The following is a 17307-nucleotide window of genomic DNA, read 5'->3' as shown; positions in this document are numbered from 1 at the left end:
CTCTGTAGGGATTCCCCCACCCCTACAGTGCCTTCCTGCAGACCATAGAGAGAACTATTCACTTAACTTTTGGTGGTGCAAGAAGCTCAGGTCTCTTCTAACTGTTCTGCTACATACTAAAATCATGGGAGTAGCAGTGAAAACACAGTTTGACTTCCTCAGTGCTAAGTGAAGTGACAACTTCTAGCTATGTTAGCAGAAATTCTGGCAGGGAGGAGAGGGGAGGGAAATGGGCCAGACATGCTTGAAGATTCTCTTCCTCTTTAACATGTGTTCAGCTGACTTTCTTTTGTCCGTGCCAGAATGGTTTTTTAAATAACTTCCACAAAAGCTCCCATGGCTGTCCAGTGAATATTGGGGGGGGAAGCTTAAATTTTTGATACTGACATTCAAGACCTCTACCTTCTGACTCCAACCTGGTTTTATTACTCACTTTCACATTTGCCTATGTCCCAGTCTAACTGGACCACTGGCTTTTCTCATTCACATACTGTCCTCATAGGATCACAGCTCCAGAGATGGAAAGCAGTCCAGAGGCTCATCACCTCTAATCTGGTCTATTGTAATAGCTTCCCAACTAGTTTCCCTGTTTTCAGTCTCTTTTCAACCTGTTCTCCATATATCTGTGAAAATGCTGTTCCTAAGGTATAAGTCTTGTCATGTCACTCCCCTGTTCAAAAGTGGGTCCCTGTCCACCGCAACTAAAATGGACTTCCCCTCATCTTCCCAAAACCCAACCTCCATCTACTGAAGTCTTCTCTCTCCTTCAAGGCTTGATTCCAATTTGACCTGTTCTCTGACTCAATCCCTTCCCAGGAGAAAGGGGTCAATCAATCAACAGCACCTACTAAGCAAAGCACTGTGCTAAGAACTTCTATCTTCTCTCAGTCCTTTTCCTGGACCTTTCCTTTGTACTTATCTCACTTTCTCTGGGAAGGGTGGGATAGAGCAATGGCCCTGAAGTTGGGAGGACATTAATTCAAATCTCACCTCAGATGCTTACTAGCTGTGTGAGCCTAGGCAAATCACTTAACCCAATTGCCTTAAACAACTGGGGCCATCTCCTGTCATCCTGATATATATCCTGCCACTGGACCCAGATAGTTCTGGAGGAGAAAGTCAGGTTGGTGACCTTACACAGTCTTCCCTCACCTAAATTCAATTCATTGCAAGTCATGACATCAAGAGGTGTCCTGATGTCATGGTGCTCTTTGAGAATGAAGGACAAAAAATACATTTGAAAAAAGAGAATGAAGGACAAACAACAACTTTCTCTTGGAGTATCATAGCTATCTGTGTCTTCTTCATTCCTCCTCTCTCCTTTAGACTGAGAGCAGGACCCATGTCATATCTCTTTGTATCCCTCAGCATAGTGTATTGCATACAGTGAATACTTAGTAGATATTGAATGAATGAATAAAACACTTGAACTTATAGCTCACAGAACATAAAATTTTAGAACTGGAAAGGACCTTAGAGATGATCTAGTCCAAGAAGAAACTGAGACCCAGAATGAAAAAGTAACTTTAACAAAATCGCATAGTAAATTATAAGAAGAGATGGTACCTCAGGTCTAATCTAGAGTTCCACCAATACTACCTTTGCACAGAATGTAGCTTCTGAGCTTAGTCAACTTCACAATGAGTCAGTGTTTATAAACACTAAGCACTTTGGAAGGATTGCCAGAATGGATCAGTCAAATGGTCACTATTTGACTGACTAATCATTTCTACCAAAATGGTTTAACCGATTTGAGTTGAACACAGATATAACAGGAACCAGGCTTTTAAGACAGTCAAATAGCCAAAGTTTTTCTCCTAACCAAAAAGTACATAACTTCAAGGCCTAAGTCCTGGGTCTAAAGATGCAGAGAAAGAGTCAGGGTCAAGGCCAAGAGTCTGGCAGAACTATATTAACAGCATGCTCTAATCCCTTTCAGCCCACTTGAACTTCTAAGTAACTGCTTGAGCTGATCCATCAGTTTCAGGGCAGAGAGTTATGGGGGTGGGGGGAAAAGAAAGGAACAAAAAACTGATGAGCTAAAGGTCACAGACATTTTCAAAGGATGTCACCAGACATAGACTCATAGAACCATTAAAACACAGATGTCTTAATCAGCAAATATTAGAAATGAAAGGAATCTGAGGCCCAAGGAAGGGATTTCTTCAAGTTTCATTAAATTAAATATAATAATGAAACATAATTCTTTTAGTGCCAACAGTATATCCTAGGTTCAGATGAGTTCATGAATAGTAGTAAAATCTATTAAGAAAAAGGTAGCCATGCTTTTTTCATTGTTGTTGTTGTTATTGCAGAATAGCTATCCAATTCCACAAACATATGAAGCATCTGGCATTTTCAAGACAAGGTATAAAGTACTGGAATACAAAGAAAAAAGTTTCACTGTCCTCAGAGAGCTCTACTAGCAGAATGGATATACAGAAATAAATAGATACAAGTACATTTGAAGAAATCCTAAAGTGGAGAGGAGGGGACATATGTGAGAGATGTTGTCAAGTTAGAATCAACAGGTCTTAGAGACCAATTGGATATGGGAAGTATGGGAGATAGAAAAGTTTGAGATGACTCTGATAGGGGTACCTTCACCAGAAATAGGGAGCTGTGGAAGAGGGATAAAGATGAAGGGTTTGGCTTTGGGTATATGGAGTTTCACTTGCTAATGAGAATTCCAAGTGGACATTTGGCAGGTGATAAAAATAAATTGAACTCATGGAAGAAGAGATCACCAAGAGAGAATGTGTAGAGAGATAAGAAGAGGCTCCATGCCAGAATCTAGAAGTACACCAGCATGTAAGTGGGGGAAGGGAGGAAATGGATGATGATTCAGCAAAGGAGACTGAGAAAGAATAATCAGGGATACAAAAGGAGAAACAGGAAAGAGAAGTATCGTGGAAATCAAGGAAGAATAGGGCTTCTAAAAAGATGACAGTCAAAAACTTCAGAAGCTACAGAGAGATCAAGGAGGATAAAAATTGAGAAAAAGCCAAAAAATGTAACAGTAAAAAAATCCATTACTGATATGCTTGGCAAGATGGTGATACTCATTTTGGCATTGCACCTCTGCCTCCAATCATTTCAAAAGGGAATAAAATTGCCAGGTTTGTAGTAATTAAGGAGCAGCTAGATGATGCAGTAGTTAAAATGCTGAGCCTTGAGTCAGGAAGACTCATCTTCCTGAGTTCAAATCTGGCCTAAGATACTTACTAGCTGTGTGACCCTGAGCAAGTCACTGTACCCTGTTTGCCTCAGTTTCCTCATTTCTCAAATGAGATGGAGAAGGAAATGGTAAACCGCTCCAGTAGCTTTGTCAAGAAATTCTCAATGGGATCAACAAAGAATTGGACATGACTGAAATGACTGAATAACAATACTAATCAAAGAAACATCATCAGTAACAGGAGACAAAATACTTCCATGCAATGTGCTGCCTTCCAAATTAGCAGCGAGAACCTGAACTACCGAAAGGTCTCACTTACATAAACTACTCCTTTCCTCCAACCCTATTCCTGCCCCTTCTAGCAGTGATCTCTCAACCAAGAGGTGAAAATCAGTGATCTTGCCCAGTCTTGCAACAGAAAGGAGTTGCAGAAAATCAGGAAAAAGAGAAAGGAGAATAGTATTGCAAAGCTGGCTACAGGGGAAATGGTTTCTGTATCTCAGGGGAAAGGACCTAGAAACCTAGCTGTGTCCAGTCATCTCCTGCTAGAATTTATATATGGTAGGGACAAAGCCAGACCCCCAAACCTGCCCATCAAAAGAGGCTGAGCCACAAAACTTGTTATTTTGTGTGGGGAAACAGTGATAGTGGCCACAGCAGAGGAAAGTGAAGCAACCAAACATTGAGGAGATAAACTTAATAAAAACTACTAGGAATTCAATTCAAATACATTCAACTAGCATTTACTGTACTATCAAGTCTGAGAAGTTAAAAGAGTGGATAAAAATCCAGCCCCTCCCCCAAAAGGTAAACCAACAGTGAAACTTATAAAAAGAGAAGTAAAAATTAATAAGAATATCACCAAAAATGTCACAAAAGAGTGAATACATATTGTGCTTTAAAAGAGGAAAGTGAGTCCCCCTGCCCCTAAAAAAGACAAAAGAAAGCAAGACAAAAAAATGGAAGATTCCATAGAGTTCATGGGGAAATAGTAAGAAACTCCAAGAGAGTACAAAAGAAAAAACAAAGCTTTTAAAGAACATGTTAGGATAGAAATTAGGACAGAAATTGGAGTTCTCAACTTATCAATCAAGCATTTATTAAACATTTACAATAAGTGTGGAAAGTAGGGGGGAAAGAAAAACAATAATAATTTTTTCCATCAAAGAGTTTACATTCTAATGGGAGTTATAGCATGTATACAACTATAGATACACACAATATACATACAAAGTAAATACAAGATAAGCTTAGAGATAAAGTCATTGGCCTCTGGAAGAACTGAGCAAAGACTGCTGCAGAAGATGGAACAAAAGCTGAGTCTTGATGGAAACCAGGGATTCTAAAAGGCAGAGGTAGGAGGGAGATTAACAAAATATGCAGTTTAAGACATACAAAGGAAAATCTCAGCAAAGTAATAGCTCTGAAAAACAGTATGACAAATCTGGAATTCAATAAAAAGGGAAAGAAAAACAATAAGAGAAAAATAATGAGTGGAAGAAAAGCCAAAGACAATGATTCTGGGAAAAAAACACATGCGAATGTTATAAAAGTCAAAGCAAGCAAACTTCAAGAACAAGAACACAAACAAGAATCTTGACTTGACCCTACCATTCCCCAAAGCCATTATCTTACTACTCACAGCATTCACAGAAACTCACAACTGGAAGACACGTTGAATGTCATCTCATGCAATGCTGACTGAATAAGAATCTGAATCTTATATTCAAGTGGTCATCCACTTTCCAGTGAGAAAAATACACTAAAACTCCTGAGGCATCCCATTCTTCTTCAGAAGGGCTCTAATTGTCAAGCTTTTCCTTATATCAAGCTTAAAGTTCCCCCTTGACAACCTCATCCCAATTCTGCCCTCTAGAGCCAAGAATAACCAATCTAATGCCTAATTCAACTTGAGAATTTTAATTATTTGAAGACAGTTATTATATCCCCATGAACTCAAGACCCTTCACCATCCTGAGTGTCTTCCCTCCAGATATGTTCTAGCTTATCAATGTTCTTGCTAAACAGTGGTTCCAAAAAGTAATATGAATGACATATATAAAAACCTGCGTACTATACTCAGGAAATAATTCAAGAAAACTGCCCAAAAGTGTTGAAAACAGAGACCAAAATACTAATTGATATAACTAGTAGTTTATCAAAAGAGAAAAACTCCAAGTTTAAAATTTCAAGGCATGTTGTCAATAAGTTTTACATTTTCAGCACTAAATAACAAATTTTGCAAATGACTAAGAAAAAAAGGCCTTCAATTCTGAAGGAAAGTCAGTAGTAAGCATTCAGGATTACTTCAAATCAACAATAAATCAGAGATACAGAATAGCTAAAAAAAAGTAAAGAATCTCAAGATGCCCCTCCAAAATATTTCAATAATAATCCTATTTATCAATGAAAATATCTGAATATGAACTTTCAACAAAAGAGCATTTGAGTTATGTCTTTACCAAAAAATGAGGAGTAGAGTATTTACTTTTCAAATACTACAAAGAAAAGAAATAACCTAAAGGCCATAAGTACAATTATCAAGAAAAGACTAAGCAAAGAATTCAGTTCTCCAATTTTCCAGGTCAATACAAGGCTACTATTTTTTAATCTAATTGAGGGTTGAAAGAAAAAGAGGAATTATTAAGGAATAAAAAATAAAATGGGGCTAAAGATTTAAGGGAACTGAAAGAGTCAGGAGAAAGAAAGGAGGAAGAATTGACTTAATAGTTGATGAACTATAAACCATGCTCAAAAAAATCATTTCAGTGTGGTAAGATACTCAAATGGGAAGAGAAAAATCAAAAGATGGGGGGGAAGAGTCCTAGAAATGAAATTGCATCCATCCCAAATGGATGAGTTAAAAAATGGATAATAATTTTTCAGACTCTCAAAGTATATAAGAGGTTGTTAGAGAGTCAGGTAAGAATAAGGGAGAAAAAGGGATAAGAGGCAGGAAACTGAAGACTGATCATACCTTAGAAATGGAAAGGAAATGGTGTCACTGAAATATATTTCCATGGTAGAAGGAGGTAGAAGAAAAACAAGTGCCTCATAATAGGTTGCACTGGGGTAAATGGGCACATTGGGAGTCCTTACAGGACAATTCACTCTGAACAAAGATTATGTTTCCCAATATGGCACCTCACCTCAAGAGAGAAAATATACATGTGCTTTCCTCTGGGGATGACAGAGAGAACATGGTGGGGTGGAGGAGAATGAACATTGGGAGCAGAGAGTGTTCATGATAAAGATAGGGGATAGGGTCAGACCTCCTGACTCAAAGTACAGATTGACTTCTCTAATACCACATTACCTCTTTCTTGAGTTAATATTTCAAGGAGCAAAATGCAAAAGAAGGTACCACAAAAATAATAATAGTGAAAGAAAAATAAAGGTAGTATCTCAAAACACAGGAATGGAATAGAAGAGCAAATCCAACTCTTGTTTTTCAGAAGACCTACCTTTCATGAGGGACATGTCAAGAATCAACACATAAGTGTATGGCCATTGATGAGCAAACAAAATTCAGAATAATCAAATAAGGATAGAAATAAGGAACAGAGTAAATGAACATTTCTCAGAAAAGAGTGCCACAAAAGAGTATTATTTAAGTTAAGAGGTTGATGAAGAATGATGGAGGAGGATTTGGAATCACAATCTTATCTGGATGAAGAAAGGGAGTAATAAAAAGAGGTAAGATTGGAAGGGAGAGAAATTAGCAATTTAAGTAAAGGCTGCTAATAGTTAGAAGCTGGAGAAGCCCAGATATTGAAGCTAATGGTCATCAACACTTTAATTGCAAGATGGCATTTACTGAGAAGCACTACTGAATTAACTAACTCCAATGAGCTTAAGGACAATTCCAAGGATGACTGATCCTAATTAAACTTTTTTTGTATGTGTTATAGAAATAATTGTCCTCCTGTTCTGCTGATAGTATGCCATCACCTCTACCCCCACCATTTTTCTGCTAATAACATCCTATATTATCTGAGAGCCTTAAATGACTTCAAAAGAAGAGAATGATCTTAAATATCTACTCTTCTATGCAGTAAAACAGGGAACACAAAGATAAACACAAAATATCTGGGATGGGAGCCTTTTGTGCACTGATAGGAAAGATAAGGCTTCCTTTGCAAAATACCAGAAAGACAATAATGCCAATTCTAACTGGAATGAACATACTGAGCAGCTTAAAAGAAAAGTAGTTACTGATAAATACCACCAAAGAATATTGGTTTCAAATAATCAAAGTTGCACATCAATGAGTTTGATGGAGTATTATCAGGGTTCAGTTAATGACATATGTACATCAAATTATCTTTCATAAAATCTTATATCTAAGATATATGCTATTTATGCAATAAGACAAAGAGCCATTCCCCTATAGATAAGTGGTCAAAATATGACAGCACAATTTTCAAAAGAATAAATGTGAACTATAAATGATATAAAAATGTTCCTAATTACTAAGAATGATTACTAATTACTAATAGTAAGGAGAATCATTACTAATAGTAAGATAAATATTCATTAAAACAATTCTCTGAGTTTTCACTCGTGTCAAAATGACAAAGATTTTAAAATATGGAAATAATCAACACTAGAGTGTTGCTAGAAAAAGGTACACTAATATAATGTTAGAGGAGCTATAATTTGGGTCCTGTTCTAGAAGACATTTCAGTTTCATATGAAAAAAATCACTATATTTTTCTGACCCTTTGATCCAGTAATCCCAGAACTGGACACATACCCCAAGGACATCAAAGACAGATCTATCACTTGTGTACCAAATATTCATAGCATCACTCAGGGGCATACTGGTAAATATTTAAGAACTGACTTTCTTGGGGGGAAATATATTCATGATACACTTTTTTTTGGAGGGGCAATTGGGCTTAAGTGACTTACCCAGGGTCACACAGATAGTAAGAGTGTCTGAAGTCAGATCTGAATTCAGGTTCTTCTGAACCCAGGGCCAGTGCTCTATCCACTGTGTCACCTAGCTAGCCCATGATATACTTTTAAGTTTAATCTGCATTATTAACAGCTTTTATATCACTTTCTTTCTTTTTTTGGGGGGGGGGTGGGAGCAATGAGGGTTAAGTGACTTGCCCAGGGTCACACAGCTAGTAAGTGTCAAGTGTTTTAGGTCAGATTTGAACTCAGGTCCTCCTGAATCTAGGGCTAGTGCTTTATCCACTGTTCCACCTAGCTGCCCCATCATCACTTTCTTAAGTCTAGAAAATGAACAAAACAATAACTCAAGCCCCAAATTTTAGTCAATTTGTGAGGTATAAATGTTTACACTGAAAATTTAATAATCAGGTCTCACAAATTGACTTCAGCACACCCCATGCTCTTCTGGGATAGTAAAAACAGGAAACAAAGTGGGAGTTCATCATTTGGGAAAGAATGAAACAAAGTAGGTATGTTAATACAATGGAATAATATGATGCTATAAGAAATTATGAATATGAGGAAAACAGAAACATCTGAAGTAGTACATAAAATAGTACAAGAGTGGAAGACAATAAACACAGTGAGTATGATGGTGCAAATCAAAACATCAACAAAATACAGCTAAACTCCAATTAAGTGAAATCTCAGGAATAAGAGTTGAGGAAACTTACCTCTGTGTAGAGAGGTCAGGGATATAGGTGCCAAATCAGACATGACTGCTGTGTGAATTGTTACTCCTTACTTATTTTTCTCTATTACAAGGGTGGGTGCTATCTGGGAATGCATATTGAAAAATGACTCTATAGTAAAAAGCAATTTTTTAAAACCACTGATAGTCTTTGAGAAAGCAATTTCAGTAGGGTGATGCGGTCTGAATCCCTTGGATGATGAGAAAGTGTAGGCAATAAGTATAAAGAATAATTTATAGGAACTTGGCAATACAAGAAAAAAATTACATAAGATAATTGTTTTAAATGATTGCAGGGTTAAAGACAGTTGGTGTTTGTCTGTTTTCCAGGGATAAGAAAGACCTGAGCATGTCGGTGGGCAGGCAGGTAGGGAGAGAAGAAAAAGGAAAGCGGTACAGGGACATGGAGAGGAGAGGGGAGGGGAAGGGTATTAAAAGACAGACAGGTGGAGAGAGAGAAAGAGACAGAGACAGACAGAGAGGGAGGGAGGGAGAGGGACAGAGACAGACAGAGACAGACAGACAGAGAGACAGAGACAGAGACAGAGACAGAGAGGGAGGGGGGAGGGAGACAGAGAGACAGAGACAGAGAGAGAGAAGAATAGAGAGACAGAGGCAGTGACATAGACAGAGATAGAGAGGGAACTTCCAGAGGAAATACAAAAGAATGCCATCAAAAGAGATTAGCCTCAGCAAAGAAATGAGCCACCTACCTCTTCTTCAGAAACTGGAGTACAGGATGAAAGGCCAATTAAAGATGGAAAGAGATTTGAGGTAGGGAGTAGGAGATATGAGGGTGAATTCATTTCCTATCCTCATAAAATGTTAAATGGTTTATATTTCTTTGGTGATATTACTGTACTTGATCATGATAGCTGTCCTTGTCCTTTCCCTTTGCAAGAGAAGCCTCCTTTCCCACTGCATTGTAAGTAATGTGTCAATATCTTTTCTTTGTCTCTTATCTTATATAGCCATAATTACGTATTCTTCACCATGGATATCATTGGAAAATAGTTAATGGTTGAACGAGGAGAAAGCTACTCCCCTGAGAGTGGAAAAGAAATTGTCCTTATTCTAAATCAAGGGCCATGAAGGGTTATCAGGAATATATCAGCTGTTTCCAAAAGTGGAGATAAAACTTTCACATTTCTCTGACTTTTGCTTTTAGGAAATTGCTCATTGGACATCTTAAGTGTTCTGAAGAAACCTCTAGGGAATGAGTCATCAGCATATCTACAAGGTCAGTAATTGAGTTACAATCATCCAACCCTCCAAGTCCCTAAAATCTTGAATCTGCTAGTTGTTATTCAATAATTTCAGTTGTGTCCAACTCTTTGTGACCCTATTTGGGATTTTCTTGGCAAACATATTGGAGTGGTTTGTCATTTCCTTCTCCAGCTCATTTTACAGATAAGGAACTGAGACAAACAGGGTTAAGTGACTTGCCCAGGGTCAACTAAGTGTCTGAGGCCAGATTTGAACCCAGGTCTTCCAGACTCCAGGCCTGACACTCTATACAATGAGCCACCCAGATGTTTGCCTAGCTTTTAAAGGTCATTTCCCTGTTTAGTTACTGAGGAAGGAAGGAAGGAAGGAAGGAAGGAAGGAAGGAAGGAAGGAAGGAAGGAAGGAAGGAAGGAAGGAAGGAAGGAAGGAAGGAAGGAAGGAAGGAAGGAAGGAAGGAAGGAAGGAAGGAAGATGCATTTATTAAGAATTTATTATATGTCAATTCCATCCTAAGCCTGGGGATACAAAAACAAAATAGTTCCTGACATCAAGAAACTTTCATTCTATTAAGGGGAGATAACATATACTATAAAAAGAAATGGTAGCCAGGGAGTTGTGATTTGGTTTGCAAAGTCACAGGGATGGTTAAGTGGAGCCTAGGAAGTAACTGGCACATCCTTTCCAGCAGTAATGGTAGTATTGATTTGATTATGGCTCCAGAGCTAGAAAGTAGAGGGAGGGGGTAGAAGTAGAAAAGTATATAGTGGTGGTAGGGCAGCAGACGAGATGATGGCCAGGATATGAAGTGAAGTATGATTGGATCTGGCAAGATATGAAGGAGCAGGAGGATCAGGGTTGGAGTTCTAGATGTAAGTCAAAGAATCTTTGAATTTTGCCAAGTTTATGTTACTTTTGACCATCTCCCTCATATATTCTATTAGAAGGACTGGCTCTAGGCCTTTATTTGCACCAATGAGACATGTTAAATACTCTGCAAACTGTTTTGTCTCCCTGGCTGACATCTTAATGAACAACCCCAAACCTTTTTGCATATTGCTAGATGCTTCTGTCAAGAAACAGATGTTTGGAAGAAACACTAAAATGTCCTGCTATTCCAAAGCCTGAGTGGAAGAGAAAGCTAACATTAGCCATGAGTCTCTGCACAGTCATCTTATTTTCCTTTTTTAATTTGTTTCTGCCAGCAAATTAAATCTTACCCATGGCAAATTACTTGCATCAAACATCAGAGAGAAAATGTTTTTTACCTTCCATTACAAAAATTACAAAATGGAAGTAGTATAGCAACAACAGCAATTAAAACTACTACCTGTAGCATCTGTTTTGAAAAATTAATAATAATAATAACAACTAGTATTAATATACTCCCTACTACATGCCAGGTACTGTGTTAATTGGTTTGTTTATTTGTTTTACAAATATTATCTCATTTGATCCTCACAACAATTCTGAGAGGTAGGTATTATTGTTATCCCATTTTACAGTTGAGGAAACCAAGACAAAGAGGTTAAGTGACTTGCTCAGGGTCACATAGCTAGGAATTGTCTCAGGCCGGATTTGAATTCAAGTCTTCCTGCTTTCAGGACCAGTGATCTATCCACTGCATCATCTAGATGTCACTTTATTAGTGAAGGCTAGTTTTTACAAGGTCAATCTCAGCAACACAGAGCTGTAAAATCTCACAGTAGAAAGAGACACCAAGGATCATCTAGTCCAATCAGTACCTGAAATCTCTCCATGGCAAATAATAATAATATTAAAATAGATAACTTTGATTATATGAAATTGAAAAGTTTCTGCATGAACACAATGTAACTAGGACAAGAATTGAAGTGATCAACTGAGAAAAAAATCTTTGTATCAAATATTTCTGATAAGGGTCAGATAGCCAAGATATTGTTGTTCAGGAGTTTTTCAGTCATGTCCAACTTTTTGCTACCCCATTTGGGGTTTTCTTGGCAAAGATACTGGAGTGGCTTGCCATTTCCTTTTCCAGCTCATTTTAAAGATGAGGAAACTGAAGTAAACAGGATTAAGTTACTTGACCAAGGTCACAGAGCTAGTAAAGTGTCTCAGGCCATATTTGAACTCAGGTTTTCCTAACTCCAGACCTGGTACTCTATCCACTGTGCCATATATCTAAAAAATATATAGCCAAAAGTCATTTCCCAAAAGATAAGTGATCAAAGTATGGGGGGAAAGCTTTCAAAAGAATAGCAAACTATTGACCATAAGAAAGAATGTTCTAAGTCATTAATAATATAAAAAGCAAAACAACTCTTAGGTTTCACTTTATATCCAGCAAATCGGTAAAGATGATGAAATATAAGAAGAGTCAATATGAGAGGTTATGGATAGACAGACAAATTAACACATTCTTAGTCATGTTTTCAATGGGTCTAAGCATTCTCAGAAAACAATTTGTATAAATAACAAAAAATGCCATGCCCTTTAATCCAGAAATTCCACATCTAGGAATACAGCAATGATAAAAAGAATGGCTCTGTATAAGCATACATATATATATATATATATATACATATATATATATATATATATATATATATACATACACATACATATGTGTATGTATCACTGCAAAGAACTTGAAACCAATAGTGGCTCATCAATTGGCGAATGGCTAAACAAATTGTGATATATTAATGTCACAGGACATTTCTATTTTATAGTAAATATAAGATAGCATGAAATGATGCATAGTTAATAGAAACAAGAAAATAATAGATGCAATGAATACAGCAACATAAATGGAAATAGCAATAATAAAACACATAACTGAATGTTGTAAAATTAAAATAACCAAACTTGGCCCCAAAGAAGAGCTATGGGGGGCAGCTAGGTGGCGCAGTGGATAGAGCACCAGCCCTGGAGTCAGGAGTACCTGAGTTCAAATCCAGCCTCAGACACTTAACACTTACTAGCTGTGTGACCCTGTGAAAGTCACTTAACCCCAATTGCCTCACTTAAAAAAAAATTTTAAATTTAGAAGAGCTATGAGAAGGAACCTCTCCCACTTCTTCACAGGGGTGGGGATCACAGAACACTGCATAGAATGTCAGATCATTTTTATATTTTATTTTGCCAAACTATTATTTTTTCCTTTATTCTTTATTATATAGAAGAAATCTCTGTGTGCTACTTGCTACCTGTGAAACATTGGGCAAGTTGCTTCTTTAGATCTGTTTCCTCATTTATAAAATGGAGGCAGTGGACTTGATGGACTCTAAGCTACCTTCCAGTTCTAAATCTATGATCCAATGAAACTGTAGTTTCATTAATGAATTAATGAATTGTAATTCATTAGATGAAATGCCCACTCATCATTACGAGTTCTTGCTTCGGGGACACACAGAATGAACTGTACATGTGACAGTCTTAAGGAGGACAAGCAGGATGGTGAAGGTCCTCAGCATCATGACCCATGAGCATCAGTCAAAAGAATTGTGGGTATTTAGCTTAAAGAAGAGAAGCCTTGGGGAAGGGGAAGAAGGTAGTCGAGGGACTATTTCCTTGTTCTGTTGGATCCCAGAGGGTAAAATAAAGAGCTATGAGTGCAAGATGCAAGGAGGTAAATGTAGGCTTGAAATCAGGGGGGGAGGAAGCTAATAATTAGAACTATCCAAATGTGGAATAGACTGCTTCAGAAGGAAGTGGGTTCTCCCTCATAGGAAAGGGAGGTAGGGCTTCAAGCAAAGGCTAGATGGCCACTTGACAGATGTATTATAGAGGGTTTGCTTTTTAAGTGAGTCATTTTTAAGATGGCCATTGAGATACCTTCCAACTCAGATTTCATGGTTCAGTGAGTCTCTGAAATATCTTATTAATAATCACCATGATAGGGGCAGCTAGGTGGCACAGTGGATAGAGCACTGACCCTGGATTCAGAAGGACATGAGTTCTAATCCAGCCTCAAACACTTGACACCAGCTGTGTGACCCTGGGCAAGTCACTTAACCCCAACTGACTCGCCACAAAAAAAATCATCATGATAGTAATAGTAATAATATTAACTGCTAGCATATGATATGGTGATTTAAGGCTTATAAAGTGCTTTACATATATTATCTCATTTAATCCTCACTACAACCCTAAGGGGCAGGTGCAATTATTTATCCCCATTTCACAAATGAGGAGATTGAAGCAGAATGTACCTTGCCCAGGGTCACACAGCAAATAAGTATCTTGGGATTTGAATTCAGGTCTTCTTGGCCCTAATACCAGTGTTCTATACACTGTGCCAACTAGCTGTCACTGACAGAGATCCTGTACCCACTGTGTTTTCAAAGATGCTCAATGCCTTGACTATTCTAATTAAATAAATGCTCTTATCAGATCATTCTAAACTATTTTCCCAAATGCACACAATAATTCTGTTCTTTTATGCTTCTCTTTCCAGTCTCAAAATCAATAAACAGTTCCAAACTGACCTGGAACAAAAATGGCATCCTCAATGGCATTGGATATCATGATGGAAATCTGATCATCCAATCTCCAGGCTGGTACATCATCTATTGTCAATTGCAATTTGCTGTGCCTAATTGCCCAGACAATACTATTGACCTGAAGTTGGAACTTCTCATTGATAACATAATCAAGAAGCAAACTATCGTTACTGTGTGTGAATCAAAAACAGTAGCAAAGAAAATCTACAGGAACCTCTCCCAGTTCATTCTGCAGTATCTAGAGGTCAACAATACTGTGTCCATCAAGGCTGAAAAATTCCAATATGTGGATATAAATACCTTTCCTCTTGAGAGTGTGTTGGCAGCCTTCAAGTATAGCAATTCTAACTGAACAACCTCCTTTGGCCCTTGGAGAGAAACCCATCACCAATACCACACATCATTTATAGCTTTCCACAGACTGACTAAAGGGGAAAAAAGAAGCCTTTCACTGGAGACCTTTATCATTAGATTAAAACCCCAAACAGTGTGAAACATATGTCTATCCCACTTTCATTCATCACTCATTCTGTGATGATAAAATAGATTCTTGGTGGAACTGTGTTTCAGAAGGGAGACAGAAAGGAATTCTAGTCACAAAGAACCACACTCTCCAAGCACCCACATCTAAAATTCCAAATCAGTGAAAAATTGATCAAGCGAGAAAGACTGGACTTCCTCCACTTACAGTCTGACTCAATGATAATGCCCAGAATATTACAGTAAATAGCTGGACTGGGCATGGAATCACAAGGTCTGAAACACACATTATGGAGACTTCCCTGCAGCAGGCCACTCCAATTCTAAGATAGGACTAGGGGGAAAATGTAATTAAAAACAAGAGATGATTCAAAGCAAGACTAATTGGATGGGATGCTTAGCAAACTACTGACTAAGACCTATATTTATTCCAATTAAGAGCAACCTATATCAAGCGCATGCAAGCATTTGCCTACTGCTGCCTCAAAACATGCAGTGGCATACGTTCAATGAACATTAGCTGGTGACAATGACTATATCGTATGACACTCACAGAGGCAGCAAATGGCTGCTGTTACAGATGCCTGGAGTCTTTCTCTTTTAAATGGAAGAAAAATAGCTGTATATGGCTTGGACATTCAACTCCCTTAGTATCTGTACTGATTCCAATTCCTGCAAGTGCTTCCCAGGATAATAATTAGATTTAGGGCTATGTAACTATGATAGAAAGGGCAGAGGGGGAACTTTAATTCTTAGCAAGACTAATGGTCCATCATTGTGATCTTGGAGATAATAGAAGAAAATCCTAAATGACTATAATGAACTTCATTAGTTAGGGTTTAGGACAAGAAAGGATGACATAAACAGAAGCCTCAGTGCAACAACTCTATGTGTAGCCACCCAGATATCTGGGCAAAAGTATATGCTTGGATAGATAACCCAAGGGGAAGTGGCTTCATGCAGTAGGTGTATTCCTGTCTTGTACACAAATTAAAGTTGGGTAAATCAAAATCTCTCTTCTGTTGCTTTTCATCAGAACTTCAGAGACTCTCATTACTTCCCTGGGGCTTTTAGTTTCAGTGTTCCCCATCCCATCACCCCTGATCTCTGCCACCCTCTCCCTCACCCCCAATCCAGCTTCTCTATTAAGCAACAATCTGTAAACATTTAAATGTATTTGGGAAAATCATTATTTCATAATCATTGTCCTCAGCTTACTTTATGCTTATCAAGCACTTTCACATTCATGTCATTTGATCCTTACAACAGAAGGGAAAGCCAAGGTCCAGAGAAGTAAAATTAATTTGCCTACAGTCACATGGCTACTAAGTATAAAAGTCAGGAGGAAAACTTGGGTCACCTGATTCAAACTCCCAAGATTGTCAGGAATCTTGGGATAAATGTAAATAATTTTTACTAATAGAATTGATGAATGCTTGTCTGAATGGTCAATACCAAGTAAATACTTTGAGATTTCAAAAAATCAACCTCAAAAGGATTATATGAAGGAGGCATGATTACAGGAAGTTTGTCTAATAAAGGTTTAAGTGGATTTCTGTACACTCATTTTGAGTCAATAGTGTGTTTGGGCAGGCAAAGAAACTAGGTGATATAGGGCTGCATTAGGAAGCATAGCTACTAGGGAAAAGGAGGAGAGAGGTTTGTTGTACACCGTCATTGTCAGACCACATCTAAAGACTTGTGTTCAATTTGGAGTACCATCATTTAGTAAGGACATGGATAAGAGTAAAGTTGTCCAAAGGAGGGCAGCCAGAATAACTAAGTACCTTGAGTTTATGCCATATGAGAATCGTTTGAAAGAACTTGGTATGTTTAACTTGGAGATAAGGCTACAATAACTGTTTTTCAAATATTTGAAGGGTTGTCCAGTGCAAGAAGGATTATATTTGTTCTATTTGGCCAAGAGGGCAGAACCAACCAATGAATAAACATGTATTAAGTACTTACTATGTGCTAGGTGGAAGTTAGGTGGTACAGTGCATAAAGCATTGAGCCTAGAGTCAGGAAGCCCTGAGTTCAAATCAGGCCTCAGACACTTATTAGCTGTGTGAGCCTGGGAAAGCCACTTAACTCTGTTGCTCCACTTCTTTATCTGCAAAATGAGCTGGAGAAGGCAATGGCAAACTACTTCAGTGTGTCAAGAAAACTCCAAATGGGATTATGAAGATTTGGACACAACTGAATCGACTGAACAACAAACATGTGCCAAGCACTGTGCTATGTTGTGGAAATGCAAATACAACTAGAAAGACAGTTCCTACCTTCAA

General features: G+C 37.9%; 1 protein-coding gene across 2 annotated transcripts in view; it reads left to right on the top strand.

Annotated features, from left to right (window-relative positions):
- The window catches only part of TNFSF8 (TNF superfamily member 8), a 40636-nt gene extending 24135 nt beyond the window's left edge, over positions 1–16501 (top strand). For both annotated transcript variants that reach the window (XM_043987160.1, XM_043987161.1), the window contains exons 3-4: positions 10000–10071; positions 14494–16501. In XM_043987160.1, the coding sequence (XP_043843095.1) occupies positions 10000–10071; positions 14494–14891 (470 nt within the window). In that variant the 3' untranslated portion in view covers positions 14892–16501. The remainder of the gene's footprint in view (positions 1–9999; positions 10072–14493) is intronic.
- The last annotated feature ends 806 nt before the right edge of the window (positions 16502–17307 follow it).

Source organism: Dromiciops gliroides, chromosome 2 (assembly GCF_019393635.1).
Source record: "Dromiciops gliroides isolate mDroGli1 chromosome 2, mDroGli1.pri, whole genome shotgun sequence".
Lineage (NCBI taxonomy): Eukaryota > Metazoa > Chordata > Mammalia > Microbiotheria > Microbiotheriidae > Dromiciops > Dromiciops gliroides.
Note: the sequence above shows the minus strand (reverse complement) of the source record. Positions and strands in the feature narration are given on the sequence as shown.